The sequence below is a fragment of the Pan troglodytes genome, chromosome 17, assembly GCF_028858775.2.
Source record: "Pan troglodytes isolate AG18354 chromosome 17, NHGRI_mPanTro3-v2.0_pri, whole genome shotgun sequence".
Taxonomy (NCBI): Eukaryota; Metazoa; Chordata; class Mammalia; order Primates; family Hominidae; genus Pan; species Pan troglodytes.
Window position 1 is genome coordinate 18,341,786 of NC_072415.2, and position 23,393 is coordinate 18,365,178.

General features: G+C 42.2%; 1 protein-coding gene across 16 annotated transcripts in view; it reads left to right on the top strand.

Annotated features, from left to right (window-relative positions):
* The window catches only part of SPIRE1 (spire type actin nucleation factor 1), a 217,520-nt gene that overhangs the window by 101,816 nt on the left and 92,311 nt on the right, over positions 1-23,393 (top strand). For all 16 annotated transcript variants that reach the window (XR_010152011.1, XR_010152012.1, XM_054671737.2 and 13 more), the window contains one exon: positions 13,958-14,188. Coding sequence is in view for 14 of the 16 variants with exons in the window: in XM_054671737.2 (XP_054527712.1) it covers positions 13,958-14,188 (231 nt within the window). In the remaining 2 variants the exon portion in view is untranslated. The remainder of the gene's footprint in view (positions 1-13,957; positions 14,189-23,393) is intronic.

A 23,393-nucleotide genomic window follows, 5' to 3' on the forward strand; every position in this document is an offset into this window, starting at 1 on the left:
TCCTTTGTGTTACAAACAATCCAACTATACTCTTGCTTATTTTTAAATGTACAGTTAAATTATTTTAAACTGTAGTCACCCTGTTGTGCTAGCAAATATTAGTCTTATTTGTTCTTTTTGTTGTTGTTTTGTTTGTTTAGTTTTGTTTTTTTGAGATGGAGTCTTGCTCTGTCACCCAGGCTAGAGTGCAGTGGGGCGATCTTGGCTCACTGCCAACCTTTGCCTCCCGGATTCCAGCAGTTCTCCCACCTCAGCCTTCCAAGTAGCTGGGATTATAGACACATCCTACCATGCCTGGCTAATTTTTTGTATTTTTAGTAGAGATGGGGTTTCACCATGTTGGCTAGGCTGGTCTCGAACTCCTGACCTCAAGTGATCCGCCCGCCTTGGCATGCCAAAGTGCTGGGATTAGAGATGTGAGCCACCACACTCAGCCTTTCCTTCTGCTATCTCCAGAAATTCAATTGTTTTAATTTTTAGCTCCCACAAATAAGTAAGAACACGTGAAGTTTGTCTTTCTGTGCCTGGCTTATTTTACTTAATATAATGACACATAGTTCCATTCATGTTGTTGCAAATGACAGGATCTCATTCTTTTTCATGGCTGAATAGTATTCTATTAGATATATGTACCACATTTTCTTTCTCCATTTATCTGTTGATGGACACTTAGGTTGTTTCCAAATCTTAGCTATTGTAAATAGTGCTGCAGTAAACATGGGAGTGCAGATATCTCTTTGATATACTGATTTCCTTTCTTTTGGGTATATAACTAGGAGGGGGATTGCTGGATCGTATGGACTCTATTGGTACTTTTTGAGGAACCTCCAAACTGTTCCTGATAGTGGTTGTACTAATTTACTTTCCCACCAGCAGTGTACAAGGGTTCCCTTTTCTCCACATCCTCACCAGCATTTGTTATTGTCTTTTAGATAGAAGCCATTTTAACTGGAATGAGATATCATTGTAGTTTTGATTTGTATTACTCTGACAATCAATGATGTCAAGCACCTTTTCATATACCTGTTTGCCATTTCTAATTCTTACTTTGAGAAATGTCTATTCAGATCTTTTGCCCATTTTTAATCAGATTATTAGATTTTTTCCTATAGAATTGTTTGAGCTCCTTATATATTGTGGTTATTACCCCTTGTCAGATGGACAGTTTGCACATATTTTCTCCCATTCTTTGGGTTGTTTCTTCATTTTGTTGTTTTCTTCACTGGCAAAAGCTATTTAACTTCATGTGATCCCATTTGTCAATTTTTGCTTTGGTTCCCTGTGCCTGTGGTTTATTACTCAAGAAATCTTTGCCCAGTCTAACATCCTGGAGAGTTTCCCCAATGTTTTCTTGTAGTAGTGAGAGGTGACAACGTGCTAGCAGCCCTCGCTTGCTCTTGGCACCTCCTCAGGCCACGGCGTCCACTCTGGCTGTGCTTGAGGAGCCCTTCAGCCTGCTGCTGCACCGTGGGAGCCCCTCTCTGGGCTGGCTGAAGCCGGAGCCAGCTCCCTCTGCTTGCAGGGAGGTGTGGAGGGAGAGGCGCAGGTGGCAACTGGGGCTGCGTGTGGTGTTCGCAGGTCAGCACGAGTTCCGGGTGGGTGCGGTCTCGCCCGGCCGGCACTCGGAGCCACCGGCTGGCGACACCGGCCCGGGCAGTGAGAGGCTTAGCACCCGCGCCAGCAGCTGTGGAGGGTGCGCTGGGTCCCCCAGCATTGCTGGCCCGTCCGCACTGTGCTCGAATTCTCACTAGGCCTCAGCTGCCTCCCTGCGGGGCAGGGCTTGGGACCTGCAGCCTGCCATGCCGGTGCCCCCCCACCCCACCCTGTGGGCTCCTAAGCAGATGGAGCCTCCCCAAGGGGCGCCTACCCCTGCTCTGAGGCGCCTGGTCCCATCTACCGCCCAAGGGCTGAGGAGTGCAGGCACGCGGCACGGGACTGGTGGGCACCTCTGCCCGCTGCCCTGGTGCAGGATCCACTAGGGGAAGCCAGCTGGGCTCCTGAGTTGGGTAGGGTCTTGGAGAACTTTTATGTCTAGCTAGAGGATTGTAAATGCACCAATCAGCAGTCTGTGTCTAGCTCAAAGTTTGTAAATGCACCAATCAGCACTCTGTGTCTAGCTCGAGGTTTGTGGATGCACGAGTCAGCACTCTGTATCTAGCTAATCTGGTGGGGACTTGGAGAACTTTTATGTCTAGCTAGAAGATTGTAAATGCACCAATCAGCCCTCTGTGTCTAGCTCCGGGTTTGTGGACGCACCAGTCAGCACTCTGTATCTAGCTAATCTGGTGTGGACTTGGAGAACTTTTATGTCTAGCTAGAGGATTGTAAATGCACCAATCAGCACTCTGTGTGTAGCTCAGGGATTGTAAACGCACCAATCAGCCCTCTGTCAAAACGGACTAATCAGCTCTCTGTAAAACAGACCAATCAGCTCTCTGTAAAATGGACCAATCAGCAGGATGTGAGTGGGGCCAGATAAGAGAATAAAAGCAGGCTGCCCAAGACAGCAGTGGCAAGCTGCTCGGGTCCCCTTCCACACTGTGAAAGGTTTGTTCTTTCACTCTTTGCAGTAAATCTTGCTGGTGCTCACTCTTTGGGTTTGCACTGCCTTTGTGAGCTGTAACACTCACCACGAAAGTCTGCAGCTTCACTCCTGAAGCCAGCGAGACCGCAAACCCACCAGGAGGCACGAACAACTCCAGACGTGCCGCTTTTAAGAACTGTAACACTCACTGCAAAGGTCTGCAGCTTTACTCCTGAAGCCAGTGAGACCAGGAATCCACCAGAAGAAAGAAACTCTGGACACATCTAAACATCTGAAGGAACAAACTCCGGGCACACCATCTTTAAGAACTGGAACACTGCAAGGGTCCGTGGCTTCGTTCTTGAAGTCAGTGAGACCAAGAACCCACCAATTCCGGACACATTTGTTTCATAATTTGAGGTCTTAGATTTAAGTCTTTAATCCAGTATGATTTTATTTTTGTACATAGCAATAGATAGGGGTCTAGTTTCATTCCTCTGCATGTGGATATCCAGTTTTCTCATTTTTCCCACCATTTATTGAAGAGACCGTCTTTTCCCCAGTGTATGTTCTTGGCAACTTTGTCCAAGATGAGTTCATTGTAGATGTATGGATCTATTTCTGAGTGCTCTATTCTGTTCCATTGGTCTGTGTATCTGTTTTTATGCCAGTACCATGATGTTTTGGTTACCGTAGCTTTGTAGTGTAATATAGTTGTAGTATTTGTATATTTGTGGTATTTCATATATATATATATATATATATATATATATTTGTATATTGTGGTGAGAGGTGACAATGTGCTAGCAGCCCTTGCTCGCTCTTGGTGCCTCCTCAGGCCTCAGCATCCACTCTTGCTGCGCTTGAGGAGCCGTTCAGCCTGCCGCCGCACTGCGGGAGCCCCTCTCTGGGCTGGCCAAGGCTGGAGCCGGCTCCCTCTGCTTGCAGGGAGGTAGGGAGAGAGAGAGGTGTGGGCGGGAACTGGGTCTGCGCCGGGCGCTCGCGGGCCAGCATGAGTTCTGGGCGGGCACTGGCTCGGCAGGCCCCACACTTGGAGTGGCTGGCAGCACCGGCCCTGGGAAGTGAGGGGCTTAGCACCCGGGCCAGCAGCTGCAGAGGGTGCGCTGGGTCCCCCAGCACTGTCGGCTTGCCTGCACTCAAATTCTCACTGGGCCTCAGCTGCCTGCCCGGGGGGCAGGGCTTGGGACCTGCAGCCTGCCATGCCTGAGCCCTGTCCCTGCCCCCCTGCCATGGTCTCCCGTGAGGCCCAAGCCTCCCCAACGGGCGCCACCCCCTGCTCCGCAGTGACTGGTCCCATCGACTGCCCAAGGGCTGAGGAGTGCGGGCGTGTGGCGCGGGACTGGTGAGCAGCTCCACCCGCAGCCCCAACGCGGGATCCACTAGGTGAAGCCAGCTGGGCTTCTGAGTCGGGTGGGGACTTGGAGAACTTTTGTGTCTAGCTCAAGGTTTGTAAACGCACCAATCAGCACCCTGTCAAAAGGGACCAGTCAGCTCTCTGTAAAATGGACCAATCAGCTCTCCGTGAAATGGACCAATCAGCAGGATATGGGTGGGGTCGGATAAGGGAATAAAAGCAGGCTGCCCAAGCCAGCAGTGGCAACCTGCTGGGGTCCCCTTCCACACTGTGGAAGCTTTGTTCTTTCGCTCTTTGCAGTAAGTCTTGCTGCTGCTCACTCTTTGGGTCCTCACCACCTTTATGAGCTGTAACACTCACCGCCAAGGTCTGCAGCTTCACTCCTGAAGCCAGCAAGACCATGAACCCACCAGAAGGAAGAAACTCCGGACGCATCTGAACATCTGAAGGCAAAAACTCCGGACACACCATCTTTAAGAACTATAACACTCACCGTGAGGGTCCGCAACTTCATTCTTGAAATCAGCGAGACCAAGAACCCACCAATTCCGGACACAGTATTATTTGTATATTTGTAGTATAATTTAAAGTTAACATGATTCCTACAGTTTTGTTCTTTTTGCTTAGGATACCTTTGGCTATTCTGGATCTTTTGTGGTTCCATATAAATTTTAGGATTTTTTTTCTATTTCTATGAAGAATGTCATTGGCATTTTTATAGGGATTGTATTGAATCTGTAAGATAGCTTTGGGTAATATGGACATTTTAACAATGTTGATTCTTCCAATCCATGAACATCGACTATCTTTCCATTTTTTGTGTGTCCTCTTCAATTTCTTGCATCAGTGTTTTATAGTTTTCATTATAGAGACCTTTCACTTTAATTCCTAGGTATTTTTTTTTGTAGCTATTGTAAATGGGATTACTTTCTTGATTTCTTTTTCAGCTTGTTTGCTATTGGCATATGGAAATGTGACTGATTTTTGTATGTTGATTTTGTATCCTCCAACTTTACTGAATTTATCAATTCTAATGGATTTTCGGGAGGGGTTCAGATTTAGGTTTTTCCAAATATAAGATCATATTTTCTGCAAGCAAGTATAATTTGACTTCTTCCTTTTCAGTTTCAATGCCCTTTCTTTCTGTTGTCTGATTGCTCTAGCTAGGACTTCCAGTACTGTGTTGAATAACAATGATGAAAGTGGGCATCCTTATCGTGTTCCTGATCTTAGAAGAAAGGCTTTTAGTTTTTCCCTACTCAGTATGATACTAGCCATGAGTTACTCATATATGCCTTTTATTGTGTTGAGATATGTTCCTTATATACCCAGTTTTTTGAGGGTTTTTATCATGAAGGGATGTTGAATTTTATGAAATGCTTTTTCAACATCAGTTGGAATAATCATATGGTTTTTGTCCTTCATTCTGTTGATATGATGTGTCAGATTGATTGATTTGCATATGTTGAACCATCTTTGCATCCCTGGGAAAAATCCCACTTGGTTAGGATGAATGATCTTTTTAATGTGTTGTTGAATTCAGTTGGCTAGAATTTTCTTGAGGATTTTTACATCAACATTCATCAGTGATAATGGCCTGTAGATTTCTTTTTTTATTTTTCTTTTTTAATAATTAGGTATTCAGTATCCAAATTTTTTTTTTTTTTTTGATAAGTCTTTGTCTGGTTCTGGTTCTGTTGCCAAAGTGCCAGGGATTCTGTTTAGGTACTGCTACTCGCTGGACAGAAAACCAGTCAATGAGACAACAGTTATTGCCAGGGGAGAAGGCTTTAATTGGGTGCCTGCAGCTGAGGAGATGGGAGATCAGTCTCAAGTCATCTCCATGGCCAACTAAAATTAGGGGTTTATATACAGGGAAGAAATGTAACCATGTGTGGGAAAACAAGCGTTAGGGAGGGGTGAGGAAAAGAAGTTGGTCAACAGGAAGCAGGTGGTCGGTTAGGCAATCATGATGGGTGGGGGATTTGACCTCTCATTGTCCAGGTGCAGTGATCTGGTAAGTTTCAGCTCCTTCATACTCTGGGAGGCCTGATGGGTGGTTTCCTGAGAAAGGAACTTGGATAAGACAAATGAAACTTTTTCAGGTGTTAAGACTGGGAGAATCAATTTCTATGTCTATTCAGAGAAATTTATCAGCTCTATGCAACAACTGGGTTGGTTTTAATGCATGATCTTTTTAAGGTGTTGTTGGATTTGATTTGCTAGTACTTTATTGATGATTTTTGCATTAATATTCATCAGTGATACTGGCCTGTAGATTTGTTTTTTTGATGTGTCTTTTGTCTGGTTTTGATGTCGGGGGATTACTCACCTTTGAGAATGAGTTTGGAAGAAATATTCCCTCCTATTTTTCAGAATAGTTTGAGAAGGATTGGTATTAGTTCTTCTTTAAATGTTAGGTAGAATCAGCTGTGAAGCTATTGGGTCCTAGGATTTTCTTTGCCGGGAAGCTTTTTATCACTTTGATCTCATTACTTATTATTTATCTGTTCAGGTTTTGGATTTCTTCATGGTTCGATCTTGGTAGGTTGTATGTGTCTAAGAATTTATCCTTTTCATCTAAATTTTCCAATTTATTGGGATGTAGTTGTTCATAGTAGACACTAATAATCCTTTGACTTTCTGGGGTATCAGTTCTTTTTTTTTTTTTTTTTTTTGAACAGAGTCTTGCTGTGTTGCCCAGGCTGGAGTGCAGTGGTGCAATCTCAGCTCATTGCAACCTCCGCCTCCCAGGTTTAAGCAATTCTGTGCATCAGCCTCCCAAGTAGCTAGGATTACAGACACGTGCCATCATGCCCAGCTAATTTTTGTATTTTTAGTAGAGACGGGGTTTCACCATCTTGGCTAGGCTGGTCTTGAACTCCTGACCTCGTGATCCACCCACCTCGGCCTCCCAAAGTGCTGGGATTACAGGCATGAGCCACCGCGCCCAGCTGGTATCAGTTCTAATGTCTCCTTTTACATCTTTGATTTTGTTTATTTAGGTCTTTTGTCTTTTTTTCATAGTCTGGCTAAAGGTTTGTCAATTTTATTTGTCTTTTCAAAAAATCAGCTTTTTGTTTTGCTGATCTTTTGTCTTGTTTCACTTTTATTTATTTCTGTTCTGATCTTTATTCTTTGCCTTTACTAATTTGGAGTTTTCTAGTTTTCTAGAAACTAGTTTTCTAGTTCTTTAGGATGCATTTTTAGGTTGTTTATTTGAAGTTTTTGTTTGTTTGTTTTGTTTGTTTGTTTGTTTTAATGTAGGTGTCAGCCAGGCCTTTGTCCTTCCCTTCAGGGCAGCAAGTTCCCCCAGGCCCCGGGTAGGTCTAGAGATGCTGTTTGGTCACTAGGGACTGGAGTCAGAAACCTTAGAAATCTGCCTCCTGTTCTGCCTGGTATTCTGTTCTACTGTGGTTGAGCTAGCACTCAAACCATGGGACACAGTCCTTCCCACTCTTCCCTCGCCTCTTCCACAGGCAGAGGAGCCTCACCCCATGGCCACCACCACAGGCCCATGGGGATTACTGCAAGGCTACTGCTGATGTTCATTGAGGGCCCAAGGCCTTTCCAGTCAGTTTTTAGTGAATGCTGCCAGGCCCTGGGACTCACCCTTCAGGGCAGTGGGCTCCCCTCTGGCCCAGTGCAGATCCGGAAATGCTGTCCTAGAGCCATGTCCTCTTATTGGGAGCCCCAAGAGCCCACTTGGTGCTCTACCCCACTGTGGCCAAGCTGGTACCTAAATTGCAAGATAAAGCCCCTTTTACTTCTCCCTCTGCTTTACTCAAGCACAAGAAGTCTTTCACCTTAGCTACCACAGCTGGGAAGGGGCTGGGTCTCACCTGAAGCCAACTCATCCTGTAGTCTAACCCAAGGTCCATGGTGTACTACCTGGGTATTGCTGCTGATTATTTAGGGCCCAAGGACTCATTAGTCAGCAGGTGATGAATCCTGCCAAGACTGGTTCCTTCTGTTCAAGGCAGCAGGTTCCTTTCTGCCCCAGGGTATACCTAGAAATCCATTAGCTGGGGCCTGGAATGAGGGGCTCATGACTGCCTGGTGTTCTTGTAGCAGGAAAAGCCGCAGACAAAACCCCTCAGACACCGAGTTAAAGAAGGAAGGGGTTTATTTGGCTGGGAGCATTGGCAAGACTCCTGTCTCAAGAGAGCTCCTGGAGTGAGCAATTCCTGTCCCTTTTAAGGGCTCACAACTCTAAGGGGGTCCACGTGAGAGGGTCGTGATCGATTGAGCAAGCAGGGGGTACGTGACTGAGGGTTGCATACACTGGTAATTAGAACGGAACAGAATAGGACAGGGATCTTCACAGTGCTTTTTTAATGCAAATAACCAATTAGGTCAGGGGTTGATCTTTAACTACCAGGCCCAGGGTGTGGTGCCGGGCTGTCTGCTGGTGGACTTCATTTCTGCCTTTTAGTTTTTACTTCTTCTTTCTTTGGAGGCAGAAACTGGGCATAAGACAATATGAGGGGTGGTCTCCTCCCTTATTCTGTCTTACTGTGGCTGAAGCTGGTATTCAATATGCAAGATATAGTCCTCTTTTCCCTCTCCTCTCTTCAAGTGGAAAAAAGGGGTCTCTTTTGGAGCTGCAGACTGTGCTGCCTGGCGTTGGGAGAGGGATAGTGCAAGTACTCTTTTAGCCATCCTGGCTGGTGTCTCAGTAGGTCATGTACCCCACAAGTCCACTGGCTCTGAGCCCAGCTCAGCACCAGGACTTGCCAGGAGTTGCAGTCCTTGTGGCTTAGAGTGCCTTTGAAGTTCATTTAGAGCCTCAGAGCACTTAAGCACGCAGTGGTAAGGCTTGCCAGAACTCAAGTTCCCACTACTGGGATAGGCATTTAGGCGATTCCTCTGTGGCTAGCGCTGGTCTTAATGTTCCTTCTGTGAGTGGGCATTGGCCTCAGCCCGATTTACTTTCCCCTGTGACAGGACAGCACTGAATTCGGTGCAAAGTCTCACAATTGCTGTGCTTTTCTTTTCCCAAGCACACAGATTCTCTCTGCGGCCCATGGCCACTGCCAGGAGGTGGAGGAGGGGTGGCATCAGCAATTCAAGACTGTCTTTCCTACCCTCTTTGGTGCCTCTTTCAGTGGTCTGAAGTTAAAACCTGGTACTGATTTCTGGTTCTTATGAAGGTGCCATTTTTGTGATAGTTGTTAAATTTGGTGTTCCTGCAGGGCTGATGATCAATAAAGCTGTCTATTCAGCCCTCTTGCTCCACGCCTCTCCCACCCCATATTTCTTTTTTTTTTTTTCTGAGACGGAGTCTCGCTCTGTCACCCAGACTGGAGTGCAGTGGCGTGATGTTGGCTCACTGCAAGCTCTGCCTCCTGCCATGCCATTCTCCCGCCTCAGCCTCCCGAGTAGCTGGGACTACAGGCACCGGTCACCACGCCCGGCTAATTTTGTTTTTGTATTTTTAGTAGACACAGGGTTTCTCCGTGTTAGCCAGGATGGTCTCAATCTCCTGACCTCGTGATCTGCCTGCCTCGGCCTCCCAAAATGCTGGGATTACAGGCGTGAGCCACCGCGCCCAGCCACAACCCAGACTTTTAAGAATACAATTCTATAAGTTTTTGAAAAGATTTCTACTATTTTATTTTATATATACAAAAAGGAACTCAGAAGTAGATGTATTACTGTTATAAAACAACTTACCAATTTAATTATGAGATATTTATTTAGCATCTGCTATGAACCAAGTGCTGTATAACATACAGCATTTTGTTCACAATGGTGAACAAAATAGACAAGATCCAAAGCATTATGGACCTTACATTTTAGTGGAGAAAGTAGACAATAAACAAACATTATGGTTTGAGGTGCTTATTACTTATTCACATGGAAGTATTAAGTAGACCATATGATATATTGCCTGCATCCCAGAGACAAACTGTAGATTAGTAATATAAGTTAAGGAAATATCGGAATACATATTGTATTCATAGCATTGGCTATGTATAAGAGCACTTTGCAAGAGATTTTGGAAGAAAGTGGAGTGCATGAGCTCTGAGGAACTCCATCAATTAAACAGTTGCAGGAGGAAGGATCTGTAGACAGATTGAGAAGTAGTTGCTGAGAGAAAATCTAGAATCCAGAGTGTTTAGAACAGAAGAAATGAGTCACTTGTGTTGGATGCTATTAAGCAGTCATTTAGGATGAGAATGGGTTAAACTTCATATATAGAGATTATTTGTGACTTTAGTATTTGTGTTTCAGTGGTTTCAGAAGGAAAGACGTTAGATGGGAATGAATTAAACAGTGAATGGAAGGAGGGGAAGGAGGGAAAGGAGAGATGGGCGCATTACAGATAGTGGCTCATGTCTATAATCCTAGCACTTTGGGAGACCAAGGCAGGAGGATTGCTCGAGCCCAGGGGTTCAAAACTAGCCTGAGCAACATAGCAAGACCTCATCTCTGCAGAAAATTTAAAAATTAGCCAGGTGTCACCATGCACCTGTAGTCCCAGCTACTCAGGAGGCAGAGGCTGCAGTGAGCCACGATCACACCATTGCACTCTAGCCTGGGTGACAGAGTGAGATCCTGTCTCTCTAGAAAAAAAAGAAGAAATAACAACTCTTTAGAAAAACAAGTACTACATAAACTGCTGCCTTACCTTCATGACTCTATGCAAACGAATACCTGAGATTTTTCTCTTTTCATCTTCATCTTCCAGGCCTTCTGCAGCCTCATAGCCCTCATCATTGCTACCATCAGCGTTGCTACTGCCCTTTCGGGAGGTTTGCTTGTAAAGGGAGTACAGAAATGGGATTGCACTGGAGGGTATGAGGGGTTAGGAGAGTGGGGCTGACCTTTAAACAGGAATAGAAGACCTACTCCTCCACTGTGAAAGGAAGAAAGGGCAAATAAGTAGAGATTCCTATCAGTTTGTACATTTGAAAGTGGGAAAATGATTGTTTTATTTGGAGCTGAGCCCTAGAGAGGCAGAAAAGAGTGTTGGATTAAAGAGAAAGATGATATAAAATGACTTCTTGAAGAAGAATGGATCAGCTCCTGTAGGCAAGGTAATTGAGCAGAGAAAAGAGCAAGCTTGCTGAGTGATTCTTGGGTCTTTGCTATGGTTGGAAGCCATCGCTGGTGTTGGTATTTGCAATGGTTTTGTGATTTTTCTCCCCCCAGCTCTAGAGGGAGAGATAGGGTTATATAACAGGGTTTTTCCCACCTCCCTAGGAAGAAGGATAGGGTTGATTGGGCACGGTAGCTCACAGCTGTAATCCCAGCACTCCGGGAGGCCGAGGCGGGCGGATCACGAGGTCAGGAGATCGAGACTGTCCTGGCCAACATGGTGAAACCCCGACTCTACTAAAATACAAAAAGTACCCCGGCATGGTGGTGCACACCTGTACTCCCAGCTACTCAAGAGGCTGAGGCAGGGGAATCCCTTGAACCTGGGAGGTGGAGATTGCAGTGAGCCAAGATCGCGCCAGTACACTCCAGCCTGGTGACAGAGCAAGACTCTGTCTCAAAAAAAACCACAAAAAACAATAACAAAAACAAACAAAAAGCAAAACAAAAAAAGAAGGGGAGGGTTATATGGATGGTTAGAGTCATCCAATCATGTAAAACTCAGTTAATTGTGATTTCTCACTGGGAATAATTGCAACAAGACCTTCTCAGCTTTAAAAATATATATACTGAATGTAATCTAACTTTTTGATTTCTGAGGCTTTCATTATATTAGTAGGGACTCTCTGATAGTTAAAGTGACTGCCCTAGGTTCAGTTTAACAAGTTTTTTTCTAATGCACACCACAGAGTTAGGCTCTGCCATCTTTGAAAGTTAAAATCCTTGCCCTAAGCCGCACCTGCCTGTGGTGAGAATGGTACATGCTGTGAGAGCAATGTGTACCCTGTGCCGGGGAAGCAATGAAATGGTACCTTCTCCTGAACAGGCTGGTGGACAAAGTGGGGATTGTCCTGGGACACTGCCAGGAGGGATAACTAAAGTAGTCAATTGCCTTGGAACTTAGAAGATCCATTGTTTAAATTCATTTTTATAATAGAAAATAGTGCGTGGTGGCTCATTCCTGTAATCCTAGCACTTTGAGAGGCCAAGGCAGGCCCATTGCTTAAGTCCAGGAGTTTGAGACCAGCTTGGACAACATGGTGAAACCCTGTTTCTAAAAAATTCCAAAAAAAATTAGCCAGGCCTGGTGGTGTGTACCTGTTTTCCCAGCTACTAGGGAGGCTAAGGTGGGAGGATCATCTCAGCCCAAGGAAGTTGAAGCTGCAGTGAGCCATAATTGTACCACTGCCCTCCAGCCCGGGTGACAGAGTGAGACCTTGTCTCAAAAGAAGAAGAAAAAAAAAAGAAAGAAAGAAAAGAATGGCTACAGTGCCAGGTCAGACCATAAATCCAGTGAAAATATTACATGTTTTCAGTAAAAAATATTTTAAAACAGTATTGTTTAAAAACTTAGAAGTTAAGAATTTTTAAGCATGATATTCATTTTGAATGCTAGTGTTGAGAAAATATTATTTCATTGGTAAAGTAGATTTCAGATTTTGTAGAGAATTTTTGAATTTTTGTAGAGAATTTTGAGTGAGGCTTTTAAGAGCTAGCCAGTGACTCTCTTGTTATTTAACTCATGTTAGAAACTTCTGACTTTCTTTTTTATTTGTGATGCACTTTTTAAAAAATGCGGTATTACCAGCTATAAATGAAATACTGAAAATGAAAGATTTTATTTATTTTGGGAGTAACTGATAAACATTGGAAAAGAATGGGCTAAAGGAAGGAGAGAGCAGTGAGAACATTATTGAGTCCCTGTAATAAGTCAGATATTGTACCAGGTACTTCCATGCATAGTGAATGCATAGTCTCAACAGAATCTTATTAAATGGAGGTATCATTGACATCCCCATTTAACGGATGAGAAAAGTCATCACTAAAATGATTTGTCCTGAGGCAGCTGGCTAGTGGTAAAAGTCAGGATTTAATTTTAATTCTTTGGCTTCATTGCCTGTTTGTTGTTGTTGTTGTTGTTGTTTGTTTGTTTGTTTTTTTGAGATAGAGTTTTGCTCGGTCACCCAGGCTGAAGTGCAGTGGCGCAATGTCAGCTCACTGCAACCTCCGCTTCCCCAGTTCAAGCGATTCTCCCGCCTCAGCCTTCCAAGAAACTGGGATTACCGGCACACGCCACCACACCCAGCTCATTTTTGTATTTTTAGTAGAGACAGGGTTTCGCCATGTTGGCCAGGCTGATCTCGAACTCCTGACCTCAAGTGATCTGCTCGCCTCAGCCTCCCAAAGTGCTGGGATTACAGGCATGAGCCACCGCGCTGGCTGCCAGTGTTCTTTAGAGAGAGAACAATAAAATTAAAAGGTTTTATATGTGATTTTTTTTATATATAGCAGAAAGGCAGTATTGAGAAATAAAGTGGGATTTCCTGTATTGGCCAAAGTCTGGAGCAGTTGTCGAGGTGGTATACAACAGTGGTGTATCTACTGTTCATAAATGAGGTTCATTTGTCCGGCAGTAATATTGATGGAGGTGTGTGGTAGGGAGGGTTATCTGTGAGCTGCCTTGAAAATTCAGGGTTTGCAAAAGGTCTCTCATTTGTTTGCATCGTCTGAGAGAGATGTGTTTTCAGTGATTGAATGGAACTAGAGAAGTGTGTATACATGGATATGAATAGATTTTTGTTGTTGTTTAGGCTTGAGTTAATTGCTACCCGTAAGTGAGTTTTCAGTCTTTCAGATACTTGGGATGTCTGTGCATCTCTAATTAGATAAACATTGGCATAAGAGTTCTGAGAGGATATATTCTTTGATAACTATATCTGTTCTCAGAAATACCTTTTGGAAATGTGGAAAATCAACTCGGTTAATATTTTATATATGAATGGCAAATACAAATTTTAACACAAAGTGTAAATCTAAGAGAATATAAAAAGGGTTTGTGTATGTGTTGTATGTTGGTTTGAGGGAAAAAATCATACTAAACATCTTATGCCTCACAATTAGTCCTAGAAAGCTCTTCATTCATCTCCATTAACCACTTTTTAAAATGTTCCTAGGTCATTGAATCTTTGGGAATTATTATTTATAAAGCACTGGACTATGGTTTGAAGGAGAATGAAGAAAGGGAATTAAGCCCTCCCCTAGAGCAGCTCATCGATCACATGGCCAACACGGTGGAAGCTGACGGTAGCAATGATGAGGGCTATGAGGCTGCAGAAGAAGGCCTGGGAGATGAAGATGAAAAGAGAAAAATCTCAGCTATTCGGTCATATAGAGATGTCATGAAGGTAAGGCAGCGTTTTATGCAGTACTTGTTTTTTTCAAGAGTTGTTATTTCTTCTTCTTTTTTTTTTCCCCTGGAGAGATGGTCTCACTCTGTCGCCCAGGCTAGAGTGCAGTGGTGTGATCATGGCTCACTGCAGCCTCTGCCTCATGAGTAGCTGGGACTACAGGTGTATGCCACCACACCTGGCTAATTTTTAAATTTTTTGCAGAGATGAGGTCTTGCTATGTTGCTCAGGCTGGTTTTGAACCCCTGGGCTCAAGTGATCCTCCTGCCTTGGCCTCCCAGAGTGCTGGGATTACAGAAATGAGCCACTGTGTCCAGGCTGTTATTTTTTAAAAAATTGAATGGTTGACACATATCTACATTTATTTAAAAATAATAACGAGGCTGGGCGCGGTGGCTCACGGCTGTAATCCCAGCACTTTGGGAGGCCGAGGCAGGCGGATCACGAGGTCAGGAGATCAAGAACATCCTGGCTAACACGGTCAAACCCTGTCTCTACTAAAAATACAAAAAATTAGCTGGGCGTGGTGGCGGGCACCTGTAGTCCCAGCTACTCGGGAGGCTGAGGCAGGAGAATGGCATGAACCTGGGAGGCAGAGCTTGCAGTGAGCTGAGATCACGCCACTGCACTTCAGCCTGGATGACAGAGTGAGACTCCGTCTCAATAATAATAATAATAATAATAATAATAATAATAATAATAATAAAGAATGGTGATTCAGCATTTAATAATAGTTCCCAGATTTGTCAGCAGCCTGAACATGGACATTTATGATTGAATCATAACTCAAGAAACCGCTTTTAGATATTATATACCCCTTATCATTACATGTCATGTATCAGCTTGACTGGGCATTATATCTTCAGTTGACCTCTGTATTTCCTTTTTCTAGAGTAAATAACAACTATAATCCACTTACTTACATGAAGATTTTGCATCTCAAGTGTCACAGCTGATTGTTTTAGGTTTTCTTGACCTACTTAGTGGTATTTATATGTAATGAAGCAAGTTTGGTTGGTTATACGGAATTTTTCTCTTTTAAATTTTGCTATGTACTTGAAGGTCATAATTTCTACCATGCCAAATGTACAGAGATTAACATCAAACAGATTTGTCAAATTAGCCATAAAAGCATTCTGTTTTCAGTTATTTATATATGATATTTACTAGGTTTTATAAGCAGTGTCAATGGTGTATCTCTTATTTTCCAACTTTTCATAAAGTTCTATATTCAGAGACAGGAATATAGAAGCACTGTGACAATGGTAGTTTTCAGGTGTGCTGAGTGCCCCTGTTCCTTAGGCCTCCTTAGATGGTACAACTTTCAAGGACTCTGGAAAGAACTATACAAGTTATTATTATTATGAAATTCAGATATATTCTTTAGTTTTTTTAAGATGTGTAGTGCTTCTCATTTTAAATCAGCAGGCTCTACACATGAAATACATATATATAAATACACAAACAAATAGAAATTTGATGTGTTTTATTTATGTTATGTTTTCTAGATGTTAAGGTTTGTTTTTTAAAAACATGTAAACACACTTAAAGGCCAGTTAAACTTTCTGCAGACCACAAATGACCAGCTTGTTCTGTGGAAGACCATTGATAAATAGTGATTGAAAAAATGAAGAGTAAAAGGTTTTACATTAAGAAGCAAAACCACTCATACATCTGAAAGTGAGCTAACAGTATTTTGGTGGTGTGTGTGTTGGGCGAAGTATACATAAGGAGTGGTGAAAGAGGAAAGGAACACCCACCTAACCAACTAGATCCATAAAATCAACCCTGGCACCAGTAATGTAACATGTCATAGCCAGATTGCTGTCTTAAACTACAGGTTTGGAAGATGAGATCCAGAGAGTAATTGGAATTTTAAAATTCTTATTCAATGACATTAAATATCTTAACTTATAAAAAAAATTATTGGACATTTAGAAGTTTGAATGGATACCTTTTATTTTTTAATTTGAGCTACTGTGGTTCCCTAACTTATTGCTATCATTATATGAAAAATGAATAGTTAAAAGGGTGCTTACGAGGACAGGTTTTTGGCTCGGCATGGTGGCTCACACCTGTAATCCCACCACTTTGGGAGACCCAGGTGGGAGGATCACTTGAGCTCAGGAGTTTGAGACCAGCCTGGGCAACATAGTGAGACCTCGTCTCTATTTAAAAGGAAAAAAAAAACCGACTGGGCGCGATAGCTGATGCCTGTAATCCCAGCATTTTGGGAGGCCGAGGCAGGTGGATCACTGGAGGCCAAGAGTTCAAGACTAGCTGGCCAACATGGGGAAACCCTGTTTCTACTAAAAAAAAAATACAAAATTAATCAGGTGTGGTGGCACATACCTATAGTCCCAGCTAGTCAGGAGGCTGAGGCATGAGAATCTCTTGAACCTGGGAGGTGGAGGTTGCATTGAGCTGAGAGCGCACCACTGCACTCCAGCCTGGGTGACAGAGTGAGACTCTGTCTCAAAAAAAGAAAAAAAAAAAAGAAAGAAAGAAAGAAAAGAAATTTTTTTAAGGTTTTATAGATTGAAGGAAAACTGAAGACTACCAATTCTATTAGAAATTTTATTGGAGAATATCACAACCTCACCTGTTGTTTCTTGGTTTCCATGCTAATCAAAACTGACCCATAAAATTCTCCACATCTGTGACTGTTCTGAATGTTCCATGTAGCTGAATGAGAAGAAAAATAATTGCTGAAACATTTTACAAGTAAACGGAAATTTTAAAATATTATAAAACCCATGATTCCTCATCATATAGTGCAGATATGAGTTTGTGGTTTGGTTAGCAGGTTAAAAACCTCAATTCATAAATTGACTCATTGTTTACTTTGTTGGAAGAGAAGACAAGAATTATTTGAAGAATTGTAACTGCTTTCTCCTTGTTTGAAGTAGAAATGTGAAACTAAGTTTAATTAATACAAATAATAGGATGTTTAAGGACTTGAAACAATTTGTTTTCAATTCTTAGCAAGCAAGACGCTCTTTAATGTGTAACTTTTGTCCTGGATAGTCTTTTATTTCAAGTAATCTAATAATTTGTTATGTTTTAATATGGTACATTGTAGTTGAAAAGTGCCTTTATATTCCCCTTCTATTACTGGAGCCTTAGGGTAACACTGTGAGGTAGATTGGGCAGGCGTTCCAATACCCGTTTCACAAAGTAAGTCAGGGGGAGAGTAATGTTAGAAGACAGAGTGGAATGCTATCTTCAAAGTTCTAACATTAAATCTAGAATTATTTATCCAGTATAATGTCTCAACAATAAAGGTAAAATATCAGCTAGGCATGGTGGATCACCTGAGCCCAGGAGGTTGAGGCTGCAGTGGGCAGTAATGGTGCCGTTGCACTCAAGCCTGGGAGACACAGTGAGACCTTTTTTTGTTTTGTTTCTTTAAAAAAAGGTAAAATATCTTATCTGACAAACACAGAAAATTTGTCACCAGCAGACCTTGACTAAAGGCAATACTAAAGAGTATACGTCAGGCAGAAGGCAGTCCATATCTGGTAGAAACTAGGAGATGCAGAAGATTTGAAGAGCAAAGAAAAATAAACATGGGCCAGACATGGTGGCTCACGCCTGTAATTCCAGCACTGTGGGAGGCCGAGATGGGCAGATCATTTGAGGTCAGGAGTTCACAACCAGCCTGGCCAACATAGTGAAACCCCATCTCTACTAAAAATACAAAAAATTAGCTGGGCGTGGTGGTGCATGCCTGAAATCCCAGCTACTTGTGAGGCTAAGGCAGGAGAATGGCTTGAACCTGGGAGGCGGAGGTTGCAGTAAGCCAAGATTGTGCCCCTGCACTCCAGCCTGGGCGATGGAGCAAGACTCCACCTCAAAAAAAGAAAAATAAACATGAAAATAAATCTAAATGAATATTAACAGCAAAAAATAATAATGTCTTACATGATTTAGAATATATTTAGAATTAAAATGTATAACAGTAGCGTGGAGTTAGTGTTCTAAGACCTTGGCATTGGGAAGAGGTTAAAGCACTAATTTATTAGTGCTAACCTTTATTAGGAAAGCCACTAAAGCCTAACCTTTATTAGAAAAGCCACTAAAAATAAATAAAAGAATTTGTAAATATCAGGCCAATAGGGAAGGGGGCAGGTGGAGCTAATAAAATTACTGGTAATCCAAAAGAAGAGATGGAAAGAATTGAAAAGGAATATAGAACAGGTGAGAAAACAAATAGAAGATGGTAATTTGATACTGAAATATATTGGTAATTACATTAAATGTAAATGGTCTAAATTTATACTGCTCAGTACAGTAGTTACTAGCCACATGTGACTGTTAATCACTTGAAATGTGGTTAGTCTAAATTGACGTGGACTGAAAGTACAAAATCTATACTGGATTCCAAACACTTAGTACCAAAAAAAGAATGTAAAATGCCTTGTTGGCTGGGTGCGGTGGCTCATGCCTGTAATCCCAGCACTTTGGGAGGCTGAGGTGGGTGGATCATTTGAGGTCAGGAGTTCGAGACCTGACTACCGTGGTGAAACCCCGTCTCTACTAAAAAGACAAAAAAATTAGCCAGGCATGGTGCTGCATGCCTGTAATCCCAGCTACTCGGGAGGCTGGGGCAGGAGAATCACTTGAACCCGGGAAGCAGAGGTTGCAGTGAGCCGAGATCATGCCAGTGCACTCCAGCCTGGGCAGCAGAGTGAGACTCCATCTCAAAAGAAAAAAAAAAAAAGCCTTGTTAATAATTTTTGTATTGGCTATAATTTGAAGTATTACAATAATATATATTATTGTATTGGGTTAACTAAAATATATTATCAAAGTTAATTTCACTTGTTTTTTTTTTTTTTGATGTGGCTACTAGAAAATTTAAAACTACATACATGGCTCACACTGTATTTCTGTGGATTGTACTAGCCTAAAATACTCTAATTTTTAAAAGACACAGATTTTTAGACTGCATTAAAAATACAAAATCCAATCATACGTTGTTTACTGAGTAGACACTATAAATAGGACATAGAAAGCTTGAGTAAAAGAATGGAAAAATATAACATTCTAACCAAAAGAAAAGTATCACAGATATTATTTTAATATAAAATGGACCTAAAGGCAAAAAGCATTATTAGAGATAAAAAAGGATGCTTACTGATAAAAAGTTCAATTCACTAAGGAGAAATAGCATTCATAAATTTATGTGCACCTAGTAACATAGCCTGTAACAGTAGCATTGAACAACATTCAAACAAATACAACTAAAAGGGGAAGTAGACAAATGTACAACCATAGAGGGAGGTTTAAAATACCTCTCAGTATCAGTACAAATATAGAATATTTGGACAATGAGAATAACAAACCTGACTTAATAGGACATGCCACCCATCCACTGCAGAGTACACATTCTTTTCAGGTATACATGGAACAATTAAAAATTTCTCCATATTCCAGGCCTTAAAGCAAGTCTTAACAAATTTCAAAGGGTTATAATTACATAGGAAATGTTCTGTTACCATAGTGGAATCAAGCCAGATATGAATAACAAAAAGATTTTATTATTTCCACATATACTTGGAAATTAAGAAACTACTTTTAAATGCCCCAAGAGTCAAAGAAGAAATCACAATGGAAATAAACTGAATAATAACAAATGCGTGACCTATCAAAATTTGTGGTATGCAGACCAGGCTTGGTGGCTCACACCTATAATCCCAGCACTTTGGGAGGCCAAGGCAGGTAGATCGCTTGAGGCTGAGAGCAAATATGCTGCACAAAGGGGTGATTCACACCCCGGGCAGGACAGTGCAGGATGGTGTGAGATTTCACCATGCAACTCAGCACAGCATATAATTTAAAGCTTAGGATTTATTTATTTCTGGAATTTTCCATATAATATCTTTGGATGCAGTTGACCACAGGTAACTGAAGCCACGGAAAGTGAAACTGTGGATAAGGAGGAACTACTGTAATTTAAATCCTAACAATTGCTAAGAAGAAAATGCAGAATGCAGTGATTAAAAAGTAACAGAGAGGCCAGGTGCAGTGGCTCACGCCTGTAATCCCAGCACTCTGAGAGGCCGAGGTGGACAGATCACCTGAGATCAGGAGTTTGAGACCAGCCTGGCCAACATGGTGAAACTCCGTCTCTACTAAAAATACAAAAAATAGCTGGGCATAGTGGTGCAAGCCTGTAATCCCAGCTACTTGGGAGGCTGAGGCAGGAGAATCGCTTGAACCTGGGAGGCGGAGGTTGCAGTGAGCCAAGATCGCGACACTTCGCTCCAGTCTGGGCAACAAGAGTGAAACCCCATTTCAAAAAAAAAGTAACAGAGAAATTAGAGGGGGGTATCATCTAGAAAGGACAAACAGGGAAGACGTTCTGAGCAGGTGACGTTGAAATCAACACCTGGAGGAGTGAGGAATCAGCAAAAAGATTGGTGTGTTTTAAAGAAACAAGCCTAGGATTACCAAAACAAAGTGGAAGGAAGAGCCACAAATGGGATTTGAGAGGTAGGTGTGAGCTAGATGACGAAGGACTTGAGGAACACTGAAGAGTTTGGGTTTTAAGTTCAGTGGGAGCCACTGGCCCTTCCATGCCTGGGACACTCTTTCCTTAGGTCTGTGCATGGCTCACTCCAATCTTCATTGAGCTCTCTGCTCTGGTGCCACCTACTGACCACTCTTTCCACATTATTGCCCCTCCCCACCACTGGCCTCATTTTCTACCTCTCATCTGCTTTCTTTTTCTTTTTCTTTCTTTTCTTTTTTTTTTTTTTAAGACAGAGTCTCTCTCTGTTGCCCAGGCTGGAGTGCAGTGGCGTGATCTCGGCTCACTGCAGCCTCCACTTCCCGGGTTCAAGCAATTCTCCTGCCTCAGCCTCCCAAGTAGCTGGGATTACAGGCACTCGCCACCATATTCAGCTAATTTTTGTATTTTTAGTAGAGACAGGGTTTCACTATGTTGGTCAGGCTGGTCTCGAACTCCTGACCTCAGGTGATCCACCTCAGCCTCCCAAAGTGCTGAGATTACAGGTGTGAGCCACCACACCTGGCCTATTTTTCTTAATAGTAGCTGTTATTCCCAACGTGTGTGTGTGTGTGTGTGTGTGTGTGTGTGTATGTGTATGTTTAAGGGTCTGAGATACCCATTACTATTTTTGAGAGGAACGGGATGTTGACTTGTTCAATACTGTATTAGTCCTTTTTCATACTGCTGATAAAGACATAACCTAAAACTGGGAAGAAAAATAGGTTTAATGGACTCACAGTTCCACGTGGCTAAGGAGGCCTCACAATCATGGCGGAAATCAAAGAGGAGCAAGTCATGTCTTACATCGCTGGCAGCAGGCCAAAAAAGAGCTTGTGCAGGGAAACTCCTCCTTATAAAACCATCAGATCTCATGAGACTTACTCACTGTCATGAGAACAGCAAGGGGAAGACCTGCCCCCATGATTCAGTTACCTCCCACCAGGTCCCTCCCACAACACATGGGAATTCAAGATGAGATTTGGGTGGGGACACAGCCAAACCATATCAAATACTGTGTTTCTTTCTACCACAGTGCCTGGTACGTAGTTGACATTTGGTGAATATTGTTTGAATGAATGATTGGATGCTTTTAAGCAGGGGATGAACATAATCCAAATTATATTTATAAAAGATTTTGCCTGTCAGGTGAAGAAAAACCATGTAGACTAGTGAGAGAGGAAGTTAGGAGTCCTCTAATGAAAGAAAATGGTAGCTGTGACCGTGATGATGGTGGAGGAGATGGAGAAAAGTAGAGAACTGTCAGGTGGTATATTTTGAAGGTAGAAACAACAAGACTTACTGATGGATTGGATATGAGTGGTATGGGAATAAAGAATAATCAAGGATGACTCTCAGCTGGGCATGGTGCCACACACCTGTAATCCCAGCTATTCAGGAGGCTGAGGCAGGAGTATTGCCTGAGCCCAAGAGTTCAAGACCAGCTTGGGCAACATAGCAAGACCCTATATTAAGGGGGGGAAAAAAGGATGACTCTCAGAGTTGTTTGAGCTGTCTTTGTGACTTCTGAGTGGAAATGCTAAGTACATAGCCATAAGTGGTTAACATAAAGGGCTGGCCTGGAATAGGGGTTGAGGAGTTACCAGCCTATAGGTGGCATTTAAAGCCATTAGACTAGACAAGGGCAGCTACAGTAAGCAGAGGATACCCAAAGATCCAAGACTGATCCCTCAAAAACCTCAGTATTTCAGTTTAATTTAGAAGTTTATACGTAGAGCAAAGAGGAGAGACAGATTTATATAAGAGGTTACATAAACCAGTCCTCTCTTTTTAGAGATAAATGGAAACCCAGCAATGTTAAATAACTTGTCCAAGGTCATATAACCTAATTTTGTCCCCCTAACCCCTGATGTCTCTTTTTTTGTAACTATAAAAATGATTTTGTTGCATGCTTACTGTATACCATGCTCTATGCTTTAAGTACTTTAAGAACATTATTCCCTTTAATATAAAGGGAATTACATTTATTTTAGAGTAAAATGGAAAAGAACTTGGGCTCCAGAGAGACTACCTGGTTTCGGTTCCATTTATGCCATTGACTAGCTGTGTATCCTTGGGCAAATTACTTACCTGGTCTAAATCTCAGTTTCCTGATCTCTAAATTGGGTTGTTGCAAGGGGCCCCTTGCAATTCCATATGAATTTTAGGATCAGTCTTTCTATTTCTTAAAGAAAGGCTGTTGGGATTTTGTTAGGGATTGCATTCAATCTGTTCATCACTTTGGGTAATGTTGTTGCCTTAACTATATTGTCTTCCAATGTATGAGTACAAGATGTCTTTCTGTTTATTTAGGTCTTCTTTAATTTCTTTTACAATATTTTGTACTCTTCAGTGTATAAGTCTTAACCTCCTTGGTTAAATTTATTTCTTAGCATTTTTGATGCAATTGTGAATGGAGTGATTTTCTTGACCTCATTATCCAGTTGTTCTCTGGCCATGTGTAGAAATACAACTGATTTTGTTTGTTAATCATGTATTCTGCAACTGCTGAAATTGCTTATGAACTCTAGTAGTATTACTTTAGATTTTTTATGTGTAAGATTGTCATATGCATTTAAAAAAACATTTTTTAGACCTAGCTATTACCTTTACACCAGTGTTTTTAAAGTTGCAGTTTACAACCAGTGAATGGGTTGTGAATTCAATTGAATGTGCAAGTTTTGTTTT